General features: G+C 35.3%; 1 protein-coding gene across 5 annotated transcripts in view; it reads left to right on the top strand.

Moving 5' to 3' along the window:
- The window catches only part of LYST (lysosomal trafficking regulator), a 126,766-nt gene that overhangs the window by 60,648 nt on the left and 39,321 nt on the right, over positions 1-26,797 (top strand). For 3 of the 5 annotated variants that reach the window (XM_045537251.1, XM_045537253.1, XM_045537252.1), the window contains exons 28-40: positions 2,302-2,493; positions 4,052-4,230; positions 6,991-7,197; positions 10,838-11,014; positions 11,586-11,662; positions 11,808-11,996; positions 13,933-14,078; positions 14,169-14,265; positions 15,221-15,282; positions 16,843-16,898; positions 20,066-20,218; positions 22,311-22,555; positions 26,721-26,787. In XM_045537251.1, the coding sequence (XP_045393207.1) occupies positions 2,302-2,493; positions 4,052-4,230; positions 6,991-7,197; positions 10,838-11,014; positions 11,586-11,662; positions 11,808-11,996; positions 13,933-14,078; positions 14,169-14,265; positions 15,221-15,282; positions 16,843-16,898; positions 20,066-20,218; positions 22,311-22,555; positions 26,721-26,787 (1,847 nt within the window). Of the gene's footprint in view, positions 1-1,487; positions 1,650-2,301; positions 2,494-4,051; positions 4,231-6,990; positions 7,198-10,837; positions 11,015-11,585; positions 11,663-11,807; positions 11,997-13,932; positions 14,079-14,168; positions 14,266-15,220; positions 15,283-16,842; positions 16,899-20,065; positions 20,219-22,310; positions 22,556-26,720; positions 26,788-26,797 lie in introns of all 5 variants that reach the window. The other 2 variants (XM_045537249.1, XM_045537250.1) reach the window with 2 other exon arrangements.

The following is a 26,797-nucleotide window of genomic DNA, read 5'->3' as shown; positions in this document are numbered from 1 at the left end:
CCTGTTTTAAATGCTTCCTTTATTTAAATTCTGTCTTTGTGAATCCAATTCACAAAATACCACTTTATATATGTTTATTAATAGTTGCTGCTTTGTAATTGCTTTCAAGTTGTTTTTTTACACATATATTTGGGGAAGACATTTTTATTTCTTCACCACTGGTTAAAAGTTATGGTCAAAATTATATTGGCTTGGTACACTATAGGTACAAAAGATACAGAATGCTGAGACTCCTCCGCTTCTGAGCCGTATGGTTACAAAAACCTGCTCAAGTCCATTTGTCCATGATAGTAAAGTGACTTAGAGGGATTTCTGTTTCTGTCATTTCCATCAATTAGGTAATGGTTTGTTCCTTGAAGAACTTAAAACAAGTTGTTCTCACTACTGATAAGTGTTGCGGGCAGTCCTAAATAGACTCATTTAGCATTTGTTGAAACCTACTGAAATAAGTGACACCTCCAACCCACTGCACCTTCAGCAGGAGTTGTGGGGACTGCCAGAGGCTGTGGCTTCCATTATGGCCACACACCATACTCTGGTAATAGACAGATTTACCCAGACCTTGAATCTCAGGACATCCATGGCTTGGGACCAAAGTTTCTTTAGCAGTACTTTCAATACATCTAGGGTTTCAATTCTCACACTCCTGGAGGAGTTAGATACTATTTTATTGCCAGGTTAGTCTTTTTATAATCTAATTCAGGTGTACCATTCCTCTGCTCAGCAGCTCCGAGTTGCCTACTACTCAGTGAACAAAGCTTTAATTCCTTAGCCTTTATATCTTATTTTCATGTATTAATAGCTATATATAAGGGAGAGGGATATAATTTTGCCTAAATGGTATCATACTCTACCTACTGTTTATAAACTGATTTCTATTTCTAATCAACATATTCTAGTTTCCATATTAATAAACATAAAAATTTTTTTTCTTGTGAGATAGGATCTCGCTCTGTTTATTACCAGTGCAGTGGCATCATCATAGCTCACTGCAGCCTCCAACTCCTGGGCTCAAGCAATCTGAGTCTCAATCTCCTGAGTAGCTGGGACTACAGGCATGCACCACCATGCCCGGCTAATTTTTTCTATATATTTTTAGTTGTCCAGATAATTTCTTTCTATTTTTTTAGTAGAGACGGGGGTCTTGCTCTTGCTCAGGCTGGTCTCGAACTCCTGAACTCAAACGATCCACCCGCCTCAGTCTCCCAGAGTGCTAGGATTACAGGGGTGAGCCACCGCGCCCAGCCCCATTTTTTTCTTTTTATTTGCTGCTTTTTTGCCTCACAAGTGACTCTATCCACCAAAATGTATTAACTGATCAAGAATACTGATTACCTAAAATACTGGATAATCTAAAATGCTATTAAAACATTTAAATATCTCACAGGATAAGGCATTAAAACCTGTTATAATTTAGTCATATGTAAGTAATATTTATAGAGGTTATTTATGGAAATTGATATATGTTTTCATAATTTAAAACAAAGGTTCAATTCCAATGAAGGGTTCCGTTATTCCTCACCTACCAAGACGTCATTTTGGTTCCTATGGTCAACTTCCAATGCCCTTCTCCTTCAGTCCATTAAATCGAGACTCATCCTTCCAGTTTTCTCCCGGATGCACTACTTGTGTTGTAGCTCCCAGAGCAGGTGCGGTAACAGTGCTAGAAATGCCACTCCTACTCGTTCAATCTCAGGAAACGTTTCGGAAACGTTTCTCAGGAAATGCTTCGCAGCGTTGAATTCCAAATGACACATACACTCTAAATCATTTTAATAACAAATCACTGGAATTTTATTCACCTGATTTTTTCACTTTTAATTACTGATTTCTATTTTGTCACTATATATAATTTTCAACACTATGCTATAAAATTCAATAGTAATTATCCAGAAATAGTAATGTTCTCACTAAAACATGGTATGCTTTAAAACTGTTGATTTTGGAATACAAGGAAGTGAAACAGTATTTGAAAATATTTTATCAAAGCATTCTGATCTAGTTATGCCTATTTAATCCTTTTTTTACAAGATTCAAACTTTGCCAGATGATATCCATTCTAAGCTGTGTCACTAGCTTCAACATCGTTATTTTGGACTTTGAAAACAGAAGTACTGTTGCACTTCCTCAAAGAGGGAGAAACATCACTTTCTCTTAATCACTTTCTTTCCTTTGTATAAATTAACTCTGAAATAAATAAGGTTTTTTTCATGGCCTGATAATCAAAAGATTGCAGCAAAATACTTTCTCTGATCCTTGTTAACACTGGCATTTGACGTTTTAATTTATGTACTATTGCAGGTCCTCGAAAATTTCCCCTTGCTCAAACTGAATCTCTTCTGATGAAAATGCGTTCGGTGGCAAATGATGAACTTCATGTGATGATGCAGCGGAGAATGAGTCAAGAGAATCCCAGCCAGGCATCTGAAACGGAGCTGACACAGAGACTGCAGAGGCTCACTGTTCTAGCAGTCAACAGGATTGTTTATCAGGGTAAGACTATAGGATTAATTTGTTCTTCCTCAGATAGCAAATGAAAAGGAAAATAATGTAGAGGGAACTGGTTAGTTTTCAAATTCTTAAACAGCATTTTTCAATTCTTAACATCCACATTATTAAAGGAATTTCTTATTTAGAACTGATAGTCTTAAATAAAAGTCCACTTTTTTTTTTTTGGAGACAGAGTCTTACTCTGTTGCCCCAGGCTAGAGTGCCATGACATCATCCTAGCTCACAGCAACCTCAAACTCCTGGGCTCAAGCGACCCTCCTGCCTCAGCCTCCCGAGTAGCTGGGACTACAGGCATGTGCCACCATGCCCGGCTAATTTTTCTATATATTTTTAGTTGTCCAGTTACTTTCTTTCTATTTTTAGTAGAGACGGGGTCTCACTCTTGCTCAGGCTGGTCTCGAACTCCTGACCTCGAGCTATCCTCCCACCTCGGCCTCCCAGAGGGCTAGGATTACAGGCGTGAGCCACCGTGCCCAGCCAAAAGTCTACTTTTTAATGTGTTAAATGCTACCCTAGGTTGACCATTGATTTTAAAATCATATGGCACCTCCAATGTGATCTTTTGAGATCATTGTAGATTCACGTGCAGTTAAGAATAATACAGAGAAATCCTGTGTACTCTTTGGCCAGCTTCCCCCAGTGAATCTTGTATCACTGCTAGGGTAGTACATTTATGTACAAGTTTTTGTGTGACTGAAAGTCCTCATTTTTCTGAGATAAATGCCCAGGGGTGCTATACGTAGAGCAACCACCAAAAAAGCTATTCAAAGAGATATATTCCAAAGCACTATATGTAATGTTCTCACCACAAAAAAACAACAACAAAAGGTAACTCTGTGAGGCAGTGGATATGTTAATTAGATTGATTGTGGTGATCATTTGAGAATGTATACATCTATCAAAACACCTTAAATATATACAATTTCTATCTGTTGATTATATCCCAATAAAGCTGAAATTTTTTTTAAAAAAGCACTATAGATAAGTCAAAACAGAATTTTAACAACTATTCAGGTAATCCCAGGAAGGCAGGGGAAAGAAAACATAAGTTTTAATCACTGGAAAAATGTGATATACCTAAGATGTTTGGGGTTTTTTTAAAAAACTTTTCTAATTTACATTTGGGGTAACAGGCTTCCAGGCTAAACTCTGAAGTTGAAACAGGATTATCACACGTGCAGTATTTAATTGTGAAGCAGCTCTGTAGATCCATCTAATATAAATATTACATGGTCTTTATGTTTAATTTGTCTGAGAATTTCATGGTTTTAATCATTTTGCAGTTTAACTTATTTCGTTAGTAAATTAAATCTTTAATTTATAATAGAATTATATGACATGAATTTTTAAGTTTCTATGTTATTTTAGGTGAATTCACTTTCTCTAGTTTATTATATCTACTACATCTAATATACCTACTGCACATTTATATTGTGATAATTGAATTAGTAATTACATAGAATATTGTTAGCAGCATTATTATCATTGATAATGAGTGGGCATCAGTGATGTGACTAATTTTTTATTTTTTTATGCAAAGAGTTTAATTCAGACATTATTGACATTTTGAGAACTCCAGAAAATACAACTCAAAGGAAGACCTCGGTTTCCCAGACTGAAATTTCTGAGGAAGATATTCATCGTGAACAGCCTTCTGTTTTGAATCCATTTCAGAAAGAAATGTTCACATACCTGGTAGAAGGATTCAAAGTGTCTATTGTAAGTAAATTAATTAATGAGAAATGTTCATTCACACAAAGGGAATAGAGGTTTTATGTGTCTGAATTATGTCTTCAAAATCATATTTCTTTGTGTTCTTTCAGAGAGTTTTTAAAAACTCAGACAACTTGGATTTTTAATAATAGAAAAATATTAATAGATAGAGTGCTGATTTACCCTTTCCAAAATGAGTCATCTCACATTGATCTTTTAATTCTGTACCCTGAAAGCCATTTTCTAATATTGGAGTTTATTATGATCAACATCAGAAAAAGGTAGAGCTTTGATGACTACTATGACAGTTTATGTTAATAGTCTGTTTTTAATGGACTTTATTTATAGCTACTTACTCTTGAGTTTCTGAACTATTATTAAGTTTAGATCTGGGCTTTAATGTATGAAACACCTTGAAAATCACATAGAGAATACTGACAAATGTCAGGTTCCATTTATTATTGTCTCACTTGGGTTTGTGTGGGTCACTTACAGTTGACCGTAGGGAACAAATCAGTCAGTTCACTGCGTAGATATCAAAGGCTAATCTAATTCTAGCAGAACTCGTAAACCATGATTTGCCAATCTCTAAATCTAAGCTAGATTTTAGTGTCCAGATCTGAACAGCAAAACAAACCTCACATTCACTTAGAACTAAATCACTTACACAGGGTCCTTAAGACTAGGAGTAATTAGAGAGCCATGTCCAAAACTCAGAATAAACTCTAAAATGTACTGATTCCAGTTTTAAACCAGATACAGGTAATTTGATCAGGATTAGGCTGGCCTTAGTGGGACCACGGTTGAAATAACTTATGTAGTTAATTGTTACGGAATATTGATGGTCCATCTATACAGTGGTTTCTCCCTATCTGCAGGAGGTACATTCCAAGACCTCCAATGAAAGGGGGAACCATAGGTAGCACCAAACCCTATCTGTACTGTGTTTTCCCTTACATACATATCTGTGATGCAGTTTAATTTACAAATTAAACATAGTAAGTGATTAACACCAATAACTAATAATAAAATAGAACAATTATATGAATAAAATATACTATAATTGTACTGTACTCACCTATTTTTGGACCATTGTTGACAGCAGAAAACAAAACTGCAGATAAGTGAGGACAGCTGTATGGCGTGCTTAATTTTTGACTATTATGCTTAGTCTTGTAGTACTAATTCAAGTCTTTATTATGAATCCTTTCTCTTTTTTATTGCAAAAGCAATGTGGGCTTATCTGCCATTGTTCTTTAATAGTTTCGTTTTTTTAATTTATAATTTCTGAGTCCTTGGTAATTTTTTAAATGGAAGGACTTTAGTTCCTTCATCCATCTCTTTTTTTAAAATTGAGGTAAAATCAGTGGTCCCCAACCTTTTTGGCACCAGGGACTGGTTTCGTGGAAGACAATTTTTCCATGGACTGGGTAGGGGTGGTGGTGGGGGTTTGGGGATGATTCAAGCACATTACATTTATTGTGTACTTTATTTCTATCATTGTTACATTGTAATATATAATGAAATAATTACAGAACTCACCATAATGCAGAATCAGTGGGAGCCCTGAGCTTGTTTTTCTGTGACTAGATGGTCCCATCTGGGGGTAATGGGAGACAGTGACTGATCTGACAGGAGGTGGAACTCAGGTGGTGATGCGAGTGATGGGGAGCGGCTATAAACACCGATGAAGCTTCACTCGCTCCCCTCCTGGTGTGCAGCCTGGTTCCTAACAGGCCACAAACTGGTGCCAGTCAGCAGCCCAGGGGTTGTGGACCACAGGGTAAAATACATGTAACATAAAATTTACTGTTTTAACCATTTTTTTTTTTTTTTTTGAGACAGAGTCTCGCTCTTTTTGCCCTGGCTAGAGTGCTGTGGCGTCAGCCTAGCTCACAGCAACCTCAAACTCCTGGGCTTAAGCAATCCTTTTGCCTCAGCCTCCCGAGTAGCTGGGACTATAGGCATGTGCCACCATGCCCAGCTAATTTTTTTTCTATATACATTTTTAGTTGTCCAAATCATTTATTTTTATTTTTTCTTTTAGTAGAGACGGGGTCTCGCTCTTGCTCAGGCTGGTCTCGAACTCCTGACCTTGAGCGATCCACCCGCCTCGGCCTCCCAGAGTGCTAGGATTACAGGCGTGAACCACCACACCCGGCCCGTTTTAACCATTTTTAAGGGTACAGTTCAGTGGCATTAAGTACATTCATACTGTTGTGCAACCATCGCCACCATCCATCTCCAGAACTTTTTTATTATCCCAAGTTGAAACTCTGTACCCATTAAACAATAACTCTTATTCCCTGCCCCCTAGTTCCCAATACCATAATTCTACTTTCTGTCTCTATGAAAGTAGATACCGCATGTAAGTAGGAGCATACAATATTTGTCCTTTTGTGTCTGGCTTATTTAATTTAGCATGTTTTCAAGGTTCATCTATGTTGAAGCATGTATCAGAACTTGATTGCTTTTTAAAAATGAATTATATTTCACTGTATGTGAATACCACGTTCTGTTTATCCATTCTTCCATTGGTGGACGTTTGAACTGTTTCCACCTTTCAGCTATTTTGAATAATGCTATTATGAATGTTGTATGTTCATCTTTTTTAAACTGCCATTTGTATGGATGCATATATGTCTTTCTAATACTGACTAATAAATATAGACTAAAACATGTTCCATGATCTTCTTTAGGGCTATATAGGTTAAGATATTATTACTTAAGAAGTCTGATTCTAATTCATTCCTATTTTGATTTAAGAGTTCAAGTAAAACCAGTGGTTCTAAGCAGCAGTGGACTAAAATCCTATGGTCTTGTAAGGAAACCTTCCGAATGCAGCTTGGGAGACTACTAGTACATATTTTGTCACCGGCCCACACTGCACAAGAGAGAAAGCAAATTTTCGAAATAGTTCATGAACCAAATCATCAGGAAATACTAAGAGACTGTCTCAGTCCATCCCTGCAAGTAAGTATCTCAGCATTTGATAAGTAAAAACTTTTGGTGAAGTATAAAGTTCTAACAAAATAAGAACTGTAAATAAACTGAATTTTCATGCTTAATGTCATGAATATAATTTTCTTACCAAACAAATTTAACCTGAGGTGTTTTTTCAGATGCTCTCGTACGGGCTCAATTTGACCTCTGTGTTGATTTCCCAATCTTTTTTCCAGCACTTAAATAAAGAAGTTCTGTATCTGAGTTGTTTTCAGATTCTTTATAATGTGTTACCACATCTTGAAAGTATTTTCTTTAATAATTGTTTGGGCCAGGCATGGTGGCTTACACCTGTAATCCCAACACTTTGGGAGGCCAAGACAGTAGGATTGCTTGAGCTCAGGAGTTCAAGACAAGCCTGGGCAATGGAGCAAGACCCCATCTCAACAAAAAAATTTTTTTTTAAAAATTAGCTGAGCGTGGTGGTGCATACCTGCAGTCCTAGCTATTCAGAAGGCTGAGGCAGCAGGATCACTTTAGCACAGGAGTTCAAGGTTATAGTAAGTTATAATCATGCCACTGTACTTCAGCCTGAGTGACAGAGCAAGACCCTATCTCTAAAAAACAAAAAAAAAGGAAGAAGAAGAAAAGTTATTGTTTGGAGGCCTTTTTAAAAAGCATTATATTGTCTGTGAAATATCTATGCTGAATAGCTCAAACATACATATAACATATTTCAAAAATATTTATAGTCATCTAAAATCGAAAAAAAATGTTGACCACTTGGAATGATCAAAACCAAAGTACTTAAAAGAATTTTAGAGTCTATAAATTCTCCAGTGATAGACAGAGTTTAAGTGGTACATTAAACCATTTTATATGGCTATTTAACAGTTCTTATAAATTAAGCATATACTGAACTTGTGACCCTATTATTCTATTTTTAGATACTTACCCCCCACCAAAATTAAAACATATGTCCATAAAAAGACTTGTACAAGAATATCCATGGTAGTTTTTTTCATTAATGGCCCCAAACTGGAAATAACCCAAGTGTCTATAAAAAAGGAGAATGTATTATATAAACAGATTGTGATATATTTGTACAATAGACTATTATACAGCTATAAAAAGGAACAGACTGCTGATACACCTACTATATTATGGGTGAATCTCAAAAACAGTGAGTTGGGGAAAGGGGCAGCTGAACACAAAAGAGCATTCAGTCTGTGATTCCATTCAAATGAAGTCCAAGAATAAGTAAAACTGATAGGATACTATTAGTGGTATACAGTGAAAATACTGTATAGTAAAAGCACTTAAAATAGTTTTTTAAAAATTTGGTCATGCCACTAACTTTAGTCAACTAGTTCTTTTTTTTTTTTCAGTTTGTTTTCTACTTTTAGGGATTCCATTGGGTTTTTCTTTAATTTTATTTTTAATCATATAAAATGTCTACATGGTTCCAAAATCAAAAGTGTGGAAACATAGCACATTCAGAAAGGTTTTAGATTTTGTCCCTATACCCTTCTTCTATTCTTTCCCTCTCCCTATAGTTAACCATCTAAATGTCTGTTGAAGATATAAATAAATCTATGCCTTTTTACAGCTGCATGTAAACTGTATTCAGTTTATATGTATTTGTAATCTACAAATGGAATTTTAATCTGAGTTCTAAAGCCCCAGGCTTGTTTTCTCCTGTCACAACTTGATTCTGATTAATCTCCAGTCTGTGGCGCCTCCTCTTTTCAAGATAGTATCATCCTTGTCTCTTGCAACCTGTTCACATCCTGTGCATTTCTACTGCCACACTTCTTTATTCATGTTGCCCACTCCGCACAAAATGCCTCCTCTCTCTCTCTCTGTCTCTCTCTCTCTCTCTCTGTCTCTCTCTTTCTCTCTCTCTCTCGTCTGTCTATGTATCCATTCTATCTATGCACAGACCCAGCTCAATCCATACTTCCTTCAAAAACGTTCTCCCTTTTTACAGTCCACTCATAACTCTTCCTTCTTAGAACCTTCATTGGAAATTTTGTTTTTACACATTTTAGCATTTTATTATTTTCTAAGGATTAGTGTTTAACAGATTCAGTTCCTTAAATCACTTTTTTAAGGACTAAAAACAAGATTTTTTTTGTATCTATCTGCAATGACAGATAGATAGTCCCAGAAACTATAATCAATAAATAATTATCAGAGGATGTTAAAATGAGATATAAGAAACAACTTCAGTGTTTAAGAAAATCATGTGTTTTTTTTTTTTTGGATATTTAGAATGAATGAAAACATTTCTGATAGTTTTTTGTGATAATTTTAGCATGTCTCTGAATACTAAACTGAAATATTTCAAAAGTTATATCAAGAACATTACCTTTAAGACACATGTATGAAAATATTCTAGTCATTTACCATTTTTCTTTATTTGCCAACTCTTCAGGCCTTTTACTTGCAGAGCATCTGTTCATTTTTCTCTTTTGGTCAGGTAGCAGCTGTCTTCTGACTAATTTAAAATGTTGCATTAAAATGAGCTTTGCTATTTTCACCATTGCATATGTTCATCTTTTGCTTTTGGGAAATGACATGATGTGATTCAACTTGTTAATTTAAATATCACCCAAAATACAGTCATTTCCAGATCCATTTGTTCACATTTAATACTATTCAGTTTAAAATGTCATAACGCCAAATGCAGTGGTATTTGTACTAATGCAAATTTTTTGGCAAAATTAATTGTCTAAATAATACATAGTGTACACATTACAATCAGATGTGATACCTATAGCGTGGAAGGGCCACTTGAAAAATCATGAATCAAAGTTTGGTTTAGGTTTACACTGCAAAGGACAATTGCCATTACCTTAGGTAACGCTGTCATTTTGTTTTAGGGTCTATTCACAAAAGATTGGCCTGAACTAATTTTCCCTGAACATGCTCATAAAACTGAGTGCTTAGGTCTCAGTTTTTGAGTCTTTCAACTTTTGTTCTCCTACATGGTAAAGGGCTTTGTTCTGGAAATTTCACCAACTTCTCTTCCTTCTAACCAGAAATTAAAGGAGAAAGAATAAATAAGCATATTTCTTTTATTTTAAGGTTTAAAGGACGTTTTCCTTTTCAGTTCAGTTTTTCTGTGAGGAAACCTAAGAATTCTCTTCTTTTATTCCAGCTTATTTCCTATATTCCTTTAGCAAATCCTCTTCAAAAATTTCTCCCCAAAAACTAGGTAGCTTGCTTTTTCTTAATCTTTCATAATAAAAAATTCTCAAACATACAAAGCAGAGAGAATAGTATCATGAATATCATGTAATCATCACCTAGATTTAATAATTATTACTATTTTATCATATTGATTTCTTACAAATTATTTTAAAGTAAATTATAGAAATCATGATATTTTACTTCTAAATTCTTTTTTAAAAAGACATTTTCTTATGTAACCATAACATTTATTACATATAACAAAATTAGGATTAATTCTCTGTCATCAAATACGCAATGCATAATCACGTGTCTTCAATTGTTCCCCAGAATGTCTTTTGTAGCTGATTTATTCAGATCAGATCCAACCAAATAAATCTAGTAATATAATTTAATTTAATTTAATTACTGTTAAATAATTTAAATGTAAGAAATAAATTTTTTATTACTAAAAAAATTATTACTTTTTTTAAAGCATGGAGCCAAGTTAGTTTTGTATTTGTCAGAGTTGATACATAATCACCAAGATGAGTTGACGGAAGAAGAACTAGACACAGCAGAACTACTTATGAATGCTTTAAAATTGTGTGGTCACAAGTGCATCCCTCCCAGTGCATCAACAAAAGCAGACCTTATTAAAATGATCAAAGAGGTGAGTCGGTGAAACCATAACTGTTTCTTAGGAGAACCCATTGTATAGAGTTGAAGAATGATTGACAGTACTTTTTTTAGAATAGAATAGAATATCATTGATGATAATATTGAAATGATTGTTTTATTTTTTACTATATACTATACTACATTTTACTATGAAAGAAAAAATAGGCTGATTTTGGGGAACATTTTATTATCTATGGTCATCCTTACCCATTATCAGTAACCTTCAGTGAATGAAGGATTTTTATAGTGACAAGCAAGTTGAAGCATACCTTGAGTTAGGGGTGCTTTAATGAAAAGCAAAATAAAGAAGCAAGCAACTGTGTAAACTCATCAGGTTTGGCAACTCTGGTTAATATGCTATCCTAGTTTCTGTGACCCAAATTGTATAGAAACAAAGAGGAATTATAATATTATTTAAGTGATTATTTTAATATTCTGGTCTCCAAAGGATAATATTTTTTCCTTTGTTAACTTGATTATAAAATTAGTTTGTTGGGCTCTGTGCCAATGTTAGATGAGAAATAGTAAGCTTTTTATAGTATATTATTTTCTAAATCTTTTAGGAACAAAAGAAATATGAAACTGAAGAAGGTGTGAGTAAAGCTGCCTGGCAGAAAACAGTTAATAATAATCAACAAAGGTAATATTTTATGTGTTCCAAAAGTCATGTCTTTTAGCAGTCCATTAGATTTCACATATACTTTTAGTTTTAAAGTGTCATATTTTGATAAACATTTAATATTCCGTATGCACTTAACTTAGGGATAGTGTTATTGTTTGCTTAGTCTCTTTCAGCGTCTTGATTCAAAATCAAAGGATATATCTAAAATCGCTGCAGATATCACCCAGGCAGTGTCTCTCTCCCAAGGAATTGAGAGAAAAAAGGTGATCCAGCATATCAGAGGAATGTATAAAGTAGACCTGAGTGCCAGCAGACATTGGCAGGAACTTATTCAGCAACTGACGCATGATAGGTAAGCAACGGGAGAACATCTTAAATTGTGTTGTGTAAATATTTCGTATATTGCTGTGCAACACAGTTTTTATTCCAGAATTCAGACTCATAAAATTGTTTCATTATTTAAACTTTTTTTTGTGTAACCATTTGTGATTTTTTTTCATCTTGAAGAATAATCATATGAGTTTGTTTTTTTTTAATTCCGGGGGAAAAAAGTAATGAGGGAGAGAGGCATTAGCTCTTCCAGATAGTAATATTGGCTTTAATTTTACAATATGGTCTTTGTAAAAGAATAGAGAAATCACTGAAATAGAATAGTTGTGAAAAATATCTTTTTCGACCTATGACTATTAATAAGATTAAAAAGATAAACTACAAATAATGAAAAAAGGGAAATTAAAGCATTGTTCTCTAAATTTGGTTAAGATAACTGATTTGTGTGACTTTGGTGTGCTAAATACACTAAATGTATACACTAAAGTAAATTCCAGATGGATGAAAGAATTAAATTGAAACAGTTCATAAAGTAGAAGAAAATAGGGTATTTATCAACTCTGGGTGGATAGCTTTTAAGCTCAAACACAATAAAAGAAATTGCAAAGAAACCAATGGATTTGAATCCTAGTTTTTTGTAGTGTTTTTAACAACTACAACAATGACAAAAAAGCATGGGAGTTTATTTTCAGCAAATATAGTAAAGAGTTAATATTCTTACTGTTTGAAAACTCATGCAAATTCTAAGGTAAAATATTATGATCCCAGAAGTTTGAATGAGCAAAAACATGAACGCACTCCTCATGTAAGACAAATAGAATTTATAAACACTTGAGAAAATACTCAATATTGCTAGAGGCTAATTTGGTTTTTTAAAATCTTTAGATACCAAATTTTACTTTCATGTTTAAAATAATTTTTTTTTTTACCTGCTGATATCCACAGCAGGATATTAGCTGTCCTTAGAGCTTTTGTGATATTGTAGACTTTGACAGTATATATCAGGAACCCGACAAAAATTTTGTTTCTAGCTTCAGTTAGTAATTCTATCCTAAGGAAAATATTAAAAATGTGGAGGGCAATAAACATAAAGATATTTTATCTCTGCATTATTTATGCTAGTGAATGAGTTGGAAACACCTTAAATATATAAAAATAGTAATATATTAATAGTTAAATACATTGTGATATATCCACTCAATGTAATATTAGACAGTCATTTAAAATCGTGATAATAAAGATTATACTGTTTCAATGAAAGAAGGCAGGATATGGAAGTATGTATAGCTAATGCTTCTAACTGAGGAAGGAAGGAGGGAGGGAGGGAGGAAGGAAGGAAGGAAAGAAGGAAGGAAGGAAAAAGAAATAACCACTACCAGTATTTTGGTATGTTTGTGATAGGATTAAAGTGATTTTTTTTCTCTATTTCTAAAAATATATTTAATACACTTTTACTGTTTTCTTTTATCTAAGATATAAAACTATTTGAAAACCTTTTTTAGACTGTGATGTATACCACGAAGAGGAGCTAATTTTATTTGTTACAGAATTTGTTTTTTGCCTACAGAATAGGCAAAATAGGAAATGTAAAAAATCAATTTGGAAAAAAATTTTTTTTAGCTAACCATCTTAAATCCAGCGTGTTATATTATGTTGCTAAAGTGTTCATAGTCATTGTGATATATCTTTTTAAAAATTTAATAGCTCTGGAAACAGAGCTAGCCTCTAGGAGGGGAACTGGGAGACTGGGATTCAGGAGCAGAAGGTCACTTAGATTTTATGTTGTTCTTTCGTATGATGTGTATGCATTCCCTGGGCTAAGCATATAAATAGTTGGGTTTTTTTAATTGAATAGATCAATTGTGACTTATTTATTCAGTCTCTATAATGATTTTTTTTTGTTTAAAGCTAAAGTCCTTAGATGGCCACTTAAAACACCCTTTTACTTTCACTTGCAGAGCAGTATGGTATGACCCCATCTACTACCCAACCTCATGGCAACTGGATCCAACAGAAGGGCCAAATCGAGAGAGGAGACGTTTACAGCGATGTTACTTAACTATTCCAAATAAGTATCTCCTTAGGGACAGACAAAAATCGGAAGGTAATGGTGGCTTCTTGACTCAACATTTAAATATAGTAGATGTAACTGTAGTCATTTGATAAAGATTAATATGTACTTTTTCCTCAACAGATGTGGTCAAACCACCACTCTCTTACCTATTTGAAGACAAAACTCATTCTTCTTTCTCTTCCACTGTCAAAGACAAAGCTGCAAGTGAATCTATAAGGTGAGTTTGGATCCATAGACCTTCACTCTTTTGTGAGGGTATAACAATTTATTGAGTGTTTCTATAATATTTATTTTAGATAATGCTGTGGTTTTAAGAAAAGTCTTAAACAAGATAGGCTCAAGAGAGGACAAAGTTGATTGGCCAAAATCCAAAAGGAAATGACATTTCTGATAGCAAGCATTCATTGGACTTCAGCCAGCATGATCTGGCCCTTATTAGCATATATATGTTTTTATAGTTAACTTTTTTAACAGCTCTGTAAAGTAGGTAGACCTGCTGGTGGTATCATTAAAGGGTTATATAGTGTAGTGTTAAAGGTTCAAATTCCGATTCTTCCTGTTACTTGCTATTTGATCTTGGGCAAATTATTTAAACCTTCAGTCTCAGTTTCCTCATCTACTAAATGAGGAAATAATAATACCCAAGGTGTCACAGCATTGTTGAGTATTAGGTGTATCAGTATATATTAACTAATGATTGTAATGTCATTACTGTTTTTGTGGTTGTTACTATTATACCCATTTGATAGATAAAAAAACTGAGACTCAAAGATAATTGACTAAAGAACAGAGGAATTTTCAGACTCTAAATCACCTATTTTCTCTAGAATACTAGGCTTTGTTTATATATTTGAAGTATCAGAGGCATGAACCAATGTTTGCTTATGTACGGGAAAATATAAAATATTGAAGTCTCTATTAAATAACTGAATTCCTGTGTTCTACATACAAGTTATAGGGATTGTTAGCTTTTTCTAAAAGTTTCAGATATTTTCTCTTCTTCTAGAATGTTAAAAAAGGAGGTGGTATTCATGTAGATTTTGATAAGACACCTCATGCTATTGAAACTCCAGTCTGCTTTGCTGAAATATTTTACTAGATAAAATAAAGCCTATATTCTCTAAAATTGGTCAGAATACTTAGTCATAGTAATTTTAAGTATGTTTTGACAGAGTGAATCGAAGATGCATCAGTGTTGCACCATCTAGAGAGACAGCTGGTGAATTGTTATTAGGTAAGTCAAATTTTGAAGAATTTTACACGTATTCACCCTGCCCTGTTTATATAATTTTAATTTTAATTTTTTTTACTATGGAATCTTTTAGCCACACCCTGCTGTATTTTATTTTTAGATAATTTAAAGTGTTTTTTGACACATTGTCATTAAATGAGATAGAATTTCTCTAATATCATTTAGGCTAGTTTGCCTTAACAGTATATATAATGCATATGACTCATAAATGTGAAGAAAATGGCATCTTATTTTCTGAAAAGCATATGAATAACATTTTAATTTTTATAAAATTGAGTTTCTTTGTGAGTGTACATTTTTATATTTAGTCATTCCTTTTATTATATGCCAATTTAAAGTAAAAAATTATTGGTATATTTATATACCTAATGTTTTAACAAATATACCTGTGCATAAGAAGTATATCTACCTTGAGATTATTTATAATTTATATTCTCTACTGTGCTTCTGAAGATTGTCCGTCCATGAATACCTACATAGTTACACTTCGTGGAAAATTTTTTCCTCAGAACATGAAGAAATAAAGTTATGCCACTTGGTTTCTATTCCCTTAAAGAACCAATTTGTATGCGGGAGCTATGTTCTCAAAGCTGGTCCTTGAATCAGCAGCATCAACATCTCATAGAAATTTCTTTAGAAATGCACATTCTCAGGCCCTAGCCCAGAGCTTTTGAATCTGAAATCCTGAGGGTGGGGCCCAGCAGTCTGTGTTTTCATTAGCCCAGTGATTCTGATGTACCCTCACATTTGACAGTCAATGCTGTAAGCTACAGCATCCAGGGTCCAAGGTGTGGAGCTTTGAGCTTGCTGAGAATTAGCCCCATGGTCACATGGATAGAGATTGTGCCGTCCTCTGACCCAGTCATGCCAGTACTTCAAGGTCTACCCAGCACTCCAGGGCGACCAGCATGCAGGTGGCAGAGCCCCAGGGAAGTTCCCAACGTTGGCAACATGATGTAGAGACATGTGTTAGTAACAGCCAGCCTATGAAGCAGGAAAAAATTGGGGGCTGTGTTTAGGGCCTATTCTGCCCTATTGAGTGTCTCAGTCTTCAAAATCATTAAGGATTTCTCTTTTGCTAGAAAATTTGGTTTACCACTTGACTTCTGTTAATGTGTGACAAAGTAAAGCAAATCAGTATGCTAGTAATATAAGAATAGTGATAATAATAAATGCTGACATTTATTTAGCACTGAATACCAAGCACTATTAATAAGCATTTTGCATATATTCTGATTTAATTCCCACAATAACTCTGTGAAATAGGACCCCCCATCTTTTTTTGATAAGGAAACCAACATACAAAGAGGTTAAGCAACTTGCCCAAGATCTCATGAATACTATTCAGATGTATTTATTGAGCGCTAGGAGCTGTAGGTACTAAGATTCAAATTCAGATCAAAGGAATCCAGAGGTCATGCTTTTAACCATATATAATACTCTGGTTTCTCTTCAGATTGTATAAATCCTTTGCCTTTTTAACCATATATGGTAATAGTGCACATGCATTTTTAAACCCTTATATCCAATTATTTTTTACAGGTAAATGTGGAATGTATTTTGTGGAAGATAATGCTTCTGATACATTGGAAAGTTCAGTGAGTAGAGGCTTAAGTTTGTACTTACATAAATTGAGACAAAAATGTATAAATTTAGTATAACCAGAGAGCAGGGACAACTATTAGAGTTCATTCTTTGTCACTGTATATATAGATTGGTCTGAATTCCAAACATAGTTTAGAAGATTTTTTGTGTGTGTGTGTGACACAGTCTCACTCAGTGGCCCAGGCTAGAGTGCAGTGACATGATCATAGCTCACCGTAACCTCCAACTCTCAGAATCAACCAATCCTCCTGCCTCAGCCTCCTGAGTAGTTGGAACTACAGGCATGCACCACCATGCCTGCCTAATTCTTTAATTTTTTGTTCTAAAGCCAGGAATTCTTAAGAATATACTAAATGAGATTATATGTGATTTAATGATGAATATATATTTGATTTTAAAGAAATTAAGGGGTGAAATCATAACATTTGGTTATAACATAGGTAGTGTGAAAAAGTCATGAAAATATTTAATAGAGCCAAAAATATGAGTAGGCATTCTTTTCTAATTTATATAGCAATTACTACAGGGTTTGTCCCAGCTAGTAAAGATTTTACATTATTTTTCAAGATGTATCTTTTTATCAACGGAAGAATTCAGTAGTTGATATTTGAGACATTTTTCTGTGTTCAAAAGATAATATTTTCTTCCTTAAAAATTCTTTTAAACATGCCCTTGCTTTTTAATAGATTGGAAGATACTTTCTCTGTACTTTTGTAGTATTTGTTCTTATATTTGCTATCTTCATTGTGTGTACAAATGTGTGTGCCAGTGTCTCGTGACCCATTTTTGTCTTGTACAAATTTATTTCATGCAGAGCACTTAGCAGAGAACCCTGAACATAGATGCTTAGTTAATGTATGTTGAATTGAATGAATGACTGAATGTTGAAGCTAAACAAAGGAGGAATTAGGTTTTAAGTATAAGAATATTACATTTTCATTAAGGCATTTTATTTTATTTTAATATATTCCCTACCTCTACTTCTAAAAATTATTTGGGACCCAGGACAATAGTAAAACACACACAGAGTAGGGCAATTCAAATAAAAAAATTAAAGTAAGGTTTTGGAAGGATATAGAGCCTGGGATAAAATAGTTCTTGCAATTGAATCTTAAATTTTGCTTTGAGCTTCCTGTTAGTCAACAAAAAAGAGTAAGTAAATGCAATTTTCTAAAAGGAAAAACTGATGGAAGAAAACCCACTAGGATGCAGGTTTGTTTGAGAAGATAAATTCTAACTAGTTTTAAACTTTAGTAGAAACTTTATTCATGATTTCTCTATTAAAAGCATTGAATAACATAGTTCATGTATTCACTTGCAATTTATAAAAGAATTAGATGCATATTTTTAAAAGTTTTCTTGATTTTGTACTTTGGGAAAGGACCTAGTGATGGTAGGATGTGTAGGACCTATGGCCCCTAACTCTTCATTCCAGAATGTGGGGATTTGCCTAAATAAGCTAGGATTAATGCTTTCAAGGACATCCAGCCTTCCGGCGGTCACTTTCCCATCTCCTTTCCTTCTGCTGACCACATAGGAGAGGGCTGTAGCTGTTTCATATGTGTTGATCTGAGAGGTTACATTCAGTGGGGATTTTTTTGCAGGGGTGCTGCCTTAGCTGCAGAAGTGTTCCTCCAGAGACTCTGCTTTGCCTGTGCTGGATGATCTGGGGGCATGGGAACTGCATTTCATTGCTTGGTCATTTCCAGGCCATTCAGATAGGTTATTGTAAACCTAAATCCATATGATGACAGGCCCACAGTTACAAATTCTCAAAGAGAAACTTTTTTCTATTCTCCACCCAGGCTCCAGGCCAAAAGACACAAGCCTCCCCATTATTCTCCTTTTTTGATGAGCACATCTGTCTAATCTTTCATTAGGAATTTGTCCCTTCCTGGGTTTTAGCATTCTGAAGGAATCTCAATTCTACACCCTGATTCCAGGGAGCCCAAGGCTTCATCTTCTGTCTTCAAGAGAATATTAAACTAAGTCACTTTGTTTTGGAAACAGGGCAGAGGGTAGGAGTATGCATATATTTTATATATGCACATACAGGCACATACAACCAGGCAGCCAAAGTGTTGCTTCCTCTTTACTGCTGTTTTTTTAAATTTCTTTTTATTTTTGACTCCTGGGGATTTCATTTTCCTTATTTTCTTGCTGCTCATCTATGAATTTAAAAGAATATTTGCTGGCTGGGTGCGGTGGCTTATGCCTGTAATCCTAGCACTCTGGGAGGCCGAGGCAGGAGGATTATTTAAGGCCAGGAGTTTGAAACCAGCCTGAGCAAGAGCAAGACCCTGTCTCTACAATAAATAGAAAAATCAGCCAAGTGTGGTAGCACACGCCTGTAGTCCCAGCTACTCAGGAGGCTGAGGCAGAGGGATCACTTGAGCCCAGGAGTTCGAGGCTGCAGTGAGCTATGATGACCCCACTGCACTCTAGCCTGGGCAACAGAGTGAGACCCTGTCTCAAAAAAAAGATTTGCTTAGTAAAAGAATAAAAGAAGCCAACCTGAAAAGGCTACATACTGTATGATTATCAAACTATATGACATTCTAGAAAGGGCAAAACTATGGAGGCAGTAAACAGATCAGTGGTTGCCAAGGGTTGAGGGGAGGAAAGGAGGAATGAATAGATGGAGCACAGAAAATTTTTAGGGCAGTGAAACTATTATGTATGATACTGTAATGGCGGATACATGTCATTATATGTTGGTCAAAACCCATGGAATGTATAAGACACAGTGAACCAACCCTAAGGTAAACTATGGACTTTAGGTAAGAAAAATGTAGCAATATTAGTTCATCAATTGTAATAAATGTTCCACACCAAATGCAAGATAATAGGCAAACTGTGAGTATTGGGGGAATGTGGGGGGCAGGGAGGATATATTGGAACTCTCTGTGCTATCTGCTCAATTTTCTGTAAACCTAAAACTGGTCTAAAAAACAAATCTATTAAGTTTTTTATTTCTTAAATTTTGTCTACCGATTTGAAAGTGTTTTGCAGTGGCAAGATTTCTAGGTACTGTTATCGGCCATTTTGCCACAAAAGGAAGATTTTTAAATTTCATTTTGATATTTCTTAAATCTAAAATTAAAATAATTTACTTATATTCTGTGTAAAACAAATATTTTTATTTATTTCTTTGTTTTAGACTCTTCAAGGAGAGTTGGAACCAGCATCATTTTCTTGGACATATGAAGAAATTAAAGAAGTTCACAAGCGTTGGTGGCAGTTGAGAGATAATGCTGTAGAAATCTTTTTAACAAATGGCAGAACACTCCTGTTAGCATTTGATAACACCAAGGTAAATTCAGCTTTATTAATAGATACGTATGTTTCAGTGACCATGGACCAATGTAACTACACTCATACTGATTGTATAAAGGTTTCTGAAATCAAATAAAAAATGCCTTATTTCTTAGTCCTTATTAAAGTAAAGCCTTGGTTATATCAGGATGATTTTTATTCTTCAAAACTGTGTTAAATTCCAATTCCTCAAATTACTGAAAGAAGTAGTTTAAACTTGCTCAGTTGCTGTAGTAGAGGCCATCTTTGACAAACCCGGTCTTGACCTCAAGTCTCTTCAGCTACCATTTCTCTCCTCTCCTTTGTAGAAAACTTCGGGAAGAGTTATATATGCTTGCTGTTCTCTTTTAAAATGCTCTAGTCAGACATTCTTCTCACCACTCTGGTCAGGATTGTTGGTGACCTCGGTGTTGCTCAACCCCTCAAGGTCATATTTCTTAGTCCTTATCTTACTTGACCTATCAGCAGCATTTGACAAAGTTGATTATTCTTTGCTTCTCAAAGAAAGCCTTCTTCACTGGGTTTAAACTTGCTCAGTGCTGTGTTAGAGTCCACCTTTGACAAACCCTGTCTTGATCTTCAGTCTCTTCAGTGACCATTTCTTTGCTCTTTTACAGAAAACCTTTTGCTCTTCGGGCTATTCTCAACATAGCAGCTAAAATGTCTTGGATCATGCTATTCCTCTGCTCTGAACCCTTCATTTATTTCCGTGTCACTCAGTTCAAGCTGAAGTCTTCCCAATAAGCTGGTAAAGACCTGAGTGATCTGGCACCGTGTTATACCTCTCCGACCTCATCTTCTGCCATTCTCTAAGTCTTTCTCTCTATCATCCATGGTGACTTTCTTTTCCTTGAATATGTCAGGAACACCAAAGCTGCAGGGCCTTTGCATTTACTGCTGCCTGGAATACTTTTCCCCTTAGAAATTCAAATGACTCTGCCCCTGACTTTTTTGGGGTTCCTTGATCAAATGTTCCCTTATCAGAGAGGCCCTTTCTGATTATATAGAATAGCAACACCTCTCTCCCCCCGCCAAGCATCCCTTATCTCGCTTACTTTGCTCTGTTTTTCTCTATAGGAGTATTACCATCCAGCAGTGTGTGCCTCTCCCCAACAGAGTGTCAAGACTTTGCTTTGTTAGGTTGCTATTTCTTCAGCACCTTGAACGCTACTGTATGTAGGTGTTCAGTAAATATTTGTTGAATGAATGGTTCCTTTTCCTTCCAGAGTTTGATTTACAGTCTGTCATAAATTCCCTTCCATGGACCTTAGCTGGCAACCTTCAGATTTAGGCTACAGGTTTATGTTGTTAAGCACTCTGTTCCATAACTACACCTGCATTCCCTCATTTTTGTCATTTACTTTTAGCCCTGTCTCTCATTATCCACATCTGTGGCTTATCTTCCTAGGCCTGAAGCATATACCTGCTTAAGATGGGTATTTCAAATCAGTTTTTATCTAAGGTTTGGCTCATCTATTTTTTTCCCGCTTATTACCAATTATTTAATTGCATTAGAAGAATCAATACCCTTTTTATGTGATAGAATTGTTGTGAATCTCTAAAAACGTTTATATAAGTTTTCAATAAGTAGTGAAAATCAAATATCCTATTTACACAGGGTATTTTATTTAATTCTTAATGAGGTAAATATTATCACTCTCATATCACAGATGTGGTAACTGCAGCACAAAGGGTTCAGCAGGGAAGCAGACCAGATCTGTCTAATTCAGAAGACCATGCTCTTTTACTACACCAGGTGGCATTTATTTAGAAGAAAACCTGTCTTTTTTCTTTCCTTTATTCTTAGTATCTGTATATAAATGACTTTTCCATACAAACCTTTTCTTGTATGTTTCTTGTTAACAAATTTCTCCAGCAGCAAAGCATAGTGGTTAAGAAGAGCTCAACCTTTGGAGGAAGACCTGGATTTGACTTTCAGTTCTCCACAGGTTAATTTTACTGGACAAAAAGTATTTTCTTGGTGGGCTTTAAATTAGTAACATGTCTATAACATCATGGGTTCTTTGGAGAAAAGTTTCAATAAGCTTAAAAATAACATCGGGGTTGGTTTTTTTCTCCTTCCCTTTTAGGTTCGTGATGATGTATACCACAGTATACTCACAAATAACCTCCCTAATCTTCTGGAATATGGTAACATCACCGCTCTGACAAATCTGTGGTATTCAGGACAAATTACTAATTTTGAGTATTTGACTCACTTAAACAAACATGCTGGCCGATCCTTCAATGATCTCATGCAGTATCCAGTGTTCCCTTTTATACTTGCTGACTATGTTAGTGAGACACTTGACCTCAATGATCCATCAATCTACAGGTAAGTAAAAACATCACCTTTTGGGTTCATCCATCCATATGTTATATTTATCCTAGTAAAGTTTTTATTATGAAAAATTTTAAACCTGCACAAAAATAGAATGAATATATAATGAACCCCTATATACCCATCACTCCAATTCAACAATTATGAATTATGAAGATTTTTGCCAAACTTCCATTGTCTCTTTTTTTTCCTTTTATTTAAGACAAATCACAGACATCTCATTATGTCATCTCTGCTTCTACAGTATGCATCTCTTATAAAAAATAGGACATTTTCTTACATAACAGTGTCATTATCACATCTAAGAAAATTAACAATAATTCAATGATATCCTTGAATGTCCAGTCCATTTTTTAGTTGTTCTTTCTCAAAAATGTCTTTTTATAATTGGCTGGCTTGAATTAGATCCATTGTTGCCTTTAGCTGCTGTATCTTTAAAAACATACATCTAGAACAGCCATTCTTTTTTCTGTATGTATTTTTTCTCTTTCTTTTCTCTTGACACTGACTTGAAAAAACCAGGTCATTTATCCTGTACGATGCCCCACATTCTGTGTTTTCTGATTGCTTCCTGTGACATTATTTAGTTTGTTCCTCTAGCCTCTGTATTTTCTAGAGACTAGAAGTTAGTTCCAAAGTCTTGCTTAGATTCGGGTTCAACTTTTTGGGCGCAAGAATCCCTTATGGGTGGTGATGTGAACTTTATATGGCATCATATCAGGGGACCTACTGTATTCCACTCTAATGATGCTCAGGTTCACCTGTGGGGTCAGTCTCCCACTGAACTTGTACCTAATAGTTTTGTCCATTGATAATTATTGCTTGAATCAATTATTTCACTAGGGGTTGCAAAGTGGTGATTTCCTATTCTCTCATTTCTTCTAAATTTATTAGAAGAAAACATAGAAGGTGAACCTAGAATATTTTGTTGTGTCGGAAAGCAAAGAAACTAATATAGTCTTGTCAAAAGGACTCAGAGCCAATTTGAAGTGGCTCTCACTGACACAGGATAATCTAAGAATAAAAAGAATAATGACTGTAATTAATTGAAATAATTCACTTGAAATAAAAAGATATATAAGAGCATAGTGATACTTTTTAAAAGGCCAAAAAGAAAAAAGAAAAACAAAAACAAAACTCATTGGTCTCATTAGAGTTAACTAAGACACCAATTCCTTACTTTGAAATTTGGGAGTTAAAGGAAGAGAATTCAGCATTTACTCTGCCTTTTTTGAGTGAACTCTATTTTAGAGTAACCAAATAGCCCTACTTGATAAGGGAATATTTTGTTTGTTTTGAAACAATATCCTCATATTTAAAGAAAAATTGACCCCAAATATTTCATTTTGTATATTAATTTCAGTTATAATTACCAAAAAGTAGGTCTAGTTCTGACAGTTCTCAAGAAATCAGATTCAATTTAATGCATTTGTCAATTTACAAAAGAGCAAATGGCACATTGTTTCTTTTTCCAACATTTTTATACACTGCTGATGGACATTTAAACTTTATTTATTTATTCATTTAGAGACACAGTCTCATTCTGTCACCTGGGCTGGAGTGCAGTGGCATCATCATAGCTCACTGCAACCTTAAACTCCTGGGCTCTGGCCATCCTCTTGCCTCAGCCTTCCCCGCCTCAGCCTCCTGAGTGGCTGGGACTACAGACGTGTGCCACCATACCCAGCTAATTTTTCTATTTTTTTTTTTTTTTTGTAGAGATGGGGTCTCGCTCTTGCTCAGGCTTGTCTCCAATTCCTGGCCTCAAGCAATCTTCCCACCTCGGCCTCCCAGAGTGCTAGGATTACAGGTGTGAGCCACCCATGCCTGGCCGACATTTAAACATTTTATACACTGCTTGTGTAAATACATATAGTCTTTCTGGAAGGCAATTTGACAATAATATATCCAAAGGATTCTTAAAATGTATATACTCTGTTTTAACAGTTTATCTTCTAGGAATTTTTTCTTAGGAAATATTTAAGAAATTGTGCTTTACCAAAAGGGTTCCCTCTAGAAGTAAGTTTCATGAGGGCCGGAGCTGTATTCGTCTGGTTTGTTGCTTATAATGGTGCCTGGCACTACATGCAAAACTTTAGCCATAAGCAAAGTCTTCATGTCATTTTTCAAAGTAGCTAAAATTTAGAAACCTAAATGCTCAACACTAGGTTTGAATAAATTGTTATATGTTGCAACCGTTAAAATGATATTGTAGTAGTGTGTATTTTAGGCATTGATGATGTTCTTTTTATGTAAAAGCGGAATAAGCTTACACAGATAAGCAGAAAAATATCTGGACAAGTATATACAAAAATGTTTTACCTGGGCCGGGCGCGGTGGCTCACGCCTGTAATCCTAGCTCTGGGAGGCCGAGGCGGGTGGATCGCTCGAGGTCAGGAGTTCGAGACCAGCCTGAGCAAGAGTGAGACCCCGTCTCTACTAAAAATAGAAAGAAATTATCTGGCCAACTAAAAAAATATATATACAAAAAAATTAGCCGGGCATGGTGGCTCATGCCTGTAGTCCCAGCTACTCGGGAGGCTGAGGCAGTAGGATCGCTTAAGCCCAGGAGTCTGAGATTGCTGTGAGCTAGGCTGACGCCATGGCACTCACTCTAGCCCGGGCAACAAAGTGAGACTCTGTCTCAAAAAAAAAAAAAAAAATGTTTTACCTGGAGTAATAGTCTTGTGGCTGATTTTGGTTGTTTGCTCAACTATAATTTCTGATTTTTTAATCACAATCATTAATATAACTGTGTCCCCAAAAAAACCTTTTTACACTGTAAAAAATTACAAGTGAGGATCTTAAACATGATTTCTTGGTGGGGCACAGTGGCTCACACCTGTAATCCTAGCACTTTGGGAGGCTGAGGCAGTAAGGTCACTTGAGCTCAGGAGTTCAAGACCAGCCTGGGCAGTAGTAGTAGTAGTAATGAGAGCCCTGTCTCCACAAAAAAATAAAAAATTGGCCGGACGTGGTGGTGCATGCCTGTAGTCCAAGCTACTCAGGAGGTTGAGGCAGGAGGATCCCTTCAGCCTAGGAGTTGGAGGCTTATGTGAGCTACGATGACAACACTGTACTCTAGCCTGGGCAACAGAACAAGACCTTGTCTCAAAAAAAAAAAAAAACATGATTTTTTTTTTCCTATTTTGAGATGTTAATTTGTATCTATTCTATAAAACTATTTGTACTTTTAAACAGTTTTTATGATTAAAAGTCTCAAAAGCAAAATTATTTGATATCATTAATTTCAGTATTCCCAGGAAATAATAATTTATAAAAAAATAAGTATATCAACATGTGACTAAGCAGATTGGTTACTTACTAAAATTCAGGCAAATCTTGCTATTGGTCTAGTTATGGTGCCACATATTGAAATACAGGTGGTCCCGTCCGTATGTCAGACCAGATGGTTCCTCAGCCAGAGGAGCCTGCCTTTCTTCATCAGATTTTGTCTCTTGTTCTTTCCAGTGCTGCACAGGGACACCACTTGATTCTGTAGCTTTTAAGTGAGCATTCATTCCTTGAGTTTTCTTACATCAAGGAATGGTGTTGTGTGGTGTTCATACAGTGTGAACACCAGCACTGACACATTTGCACACAGGCACACATGCTCCATATGTGCAGTGTTATCACTCAGCGTCTACTAACCAGATAGCAGCACACTCCAAATCTCAACTTGTTGTTTCTTCGGTTTTTACTGACTAGGCTAATTATTAGATGGCATGTCCCCATGATCATAATTTCCATCCTTCACTCTACACTCTACGTCTAACTGGATGTAGAATCTGGAAAGTGGGGACAAGAATTTCATGACTTGGTAGGAATTAGTTTCCAAGGGCAGCATCCATTACAATTCTGGAGGAAGCTACAGAAGTAAGCGTAGGAGGGATAGCAGTAGCTCTAGCTCTTCTTGTTTAGGTTACTTGTAAGTCAGGAAGTCCCAATGCTGGTATGAATCTATGGGGAAAATTCTACCTTAATAATTTATATAATCATAATTTTGAGTGGTGGCTGTTAATTGCAAAGCAACATGTGTAAGCAGTAAACTAAAGGCTGAGCATTTTATTGATAGCATATTTACTTAGAGGCTGCACATGTAGGCAGCGTAATCTTGACAATGTCAAAATATTTCATTTTTTTATCCTTTCCTTTGTAGGAATCTCTCTAAGCCTATAGCTGTGCAGTACAAGGAAAAAGAAGATCGTTATGTGGATACCTATAAGGTAGCTTTAG

The sequence above is a fragment of the Lemur catta genome, chromosome 25, assembly GCF_020740605.2.
Source record: "Lemur catta isolate mLemCat1 chromosome 25, mLemCat1.pri, whole genome shotgun sequence".
Taxonomy (NCBI): domain Eukaryota; kingdom Metazoa; phylum Chordata; class Mammalia; order Primates; family Lemuridae; genus Lemur; species Lemur catta.
Note: the sequence above shows the minus strand (reverse complement) of the source record. Positions and strands in the feature narration are given on the sequence as shown.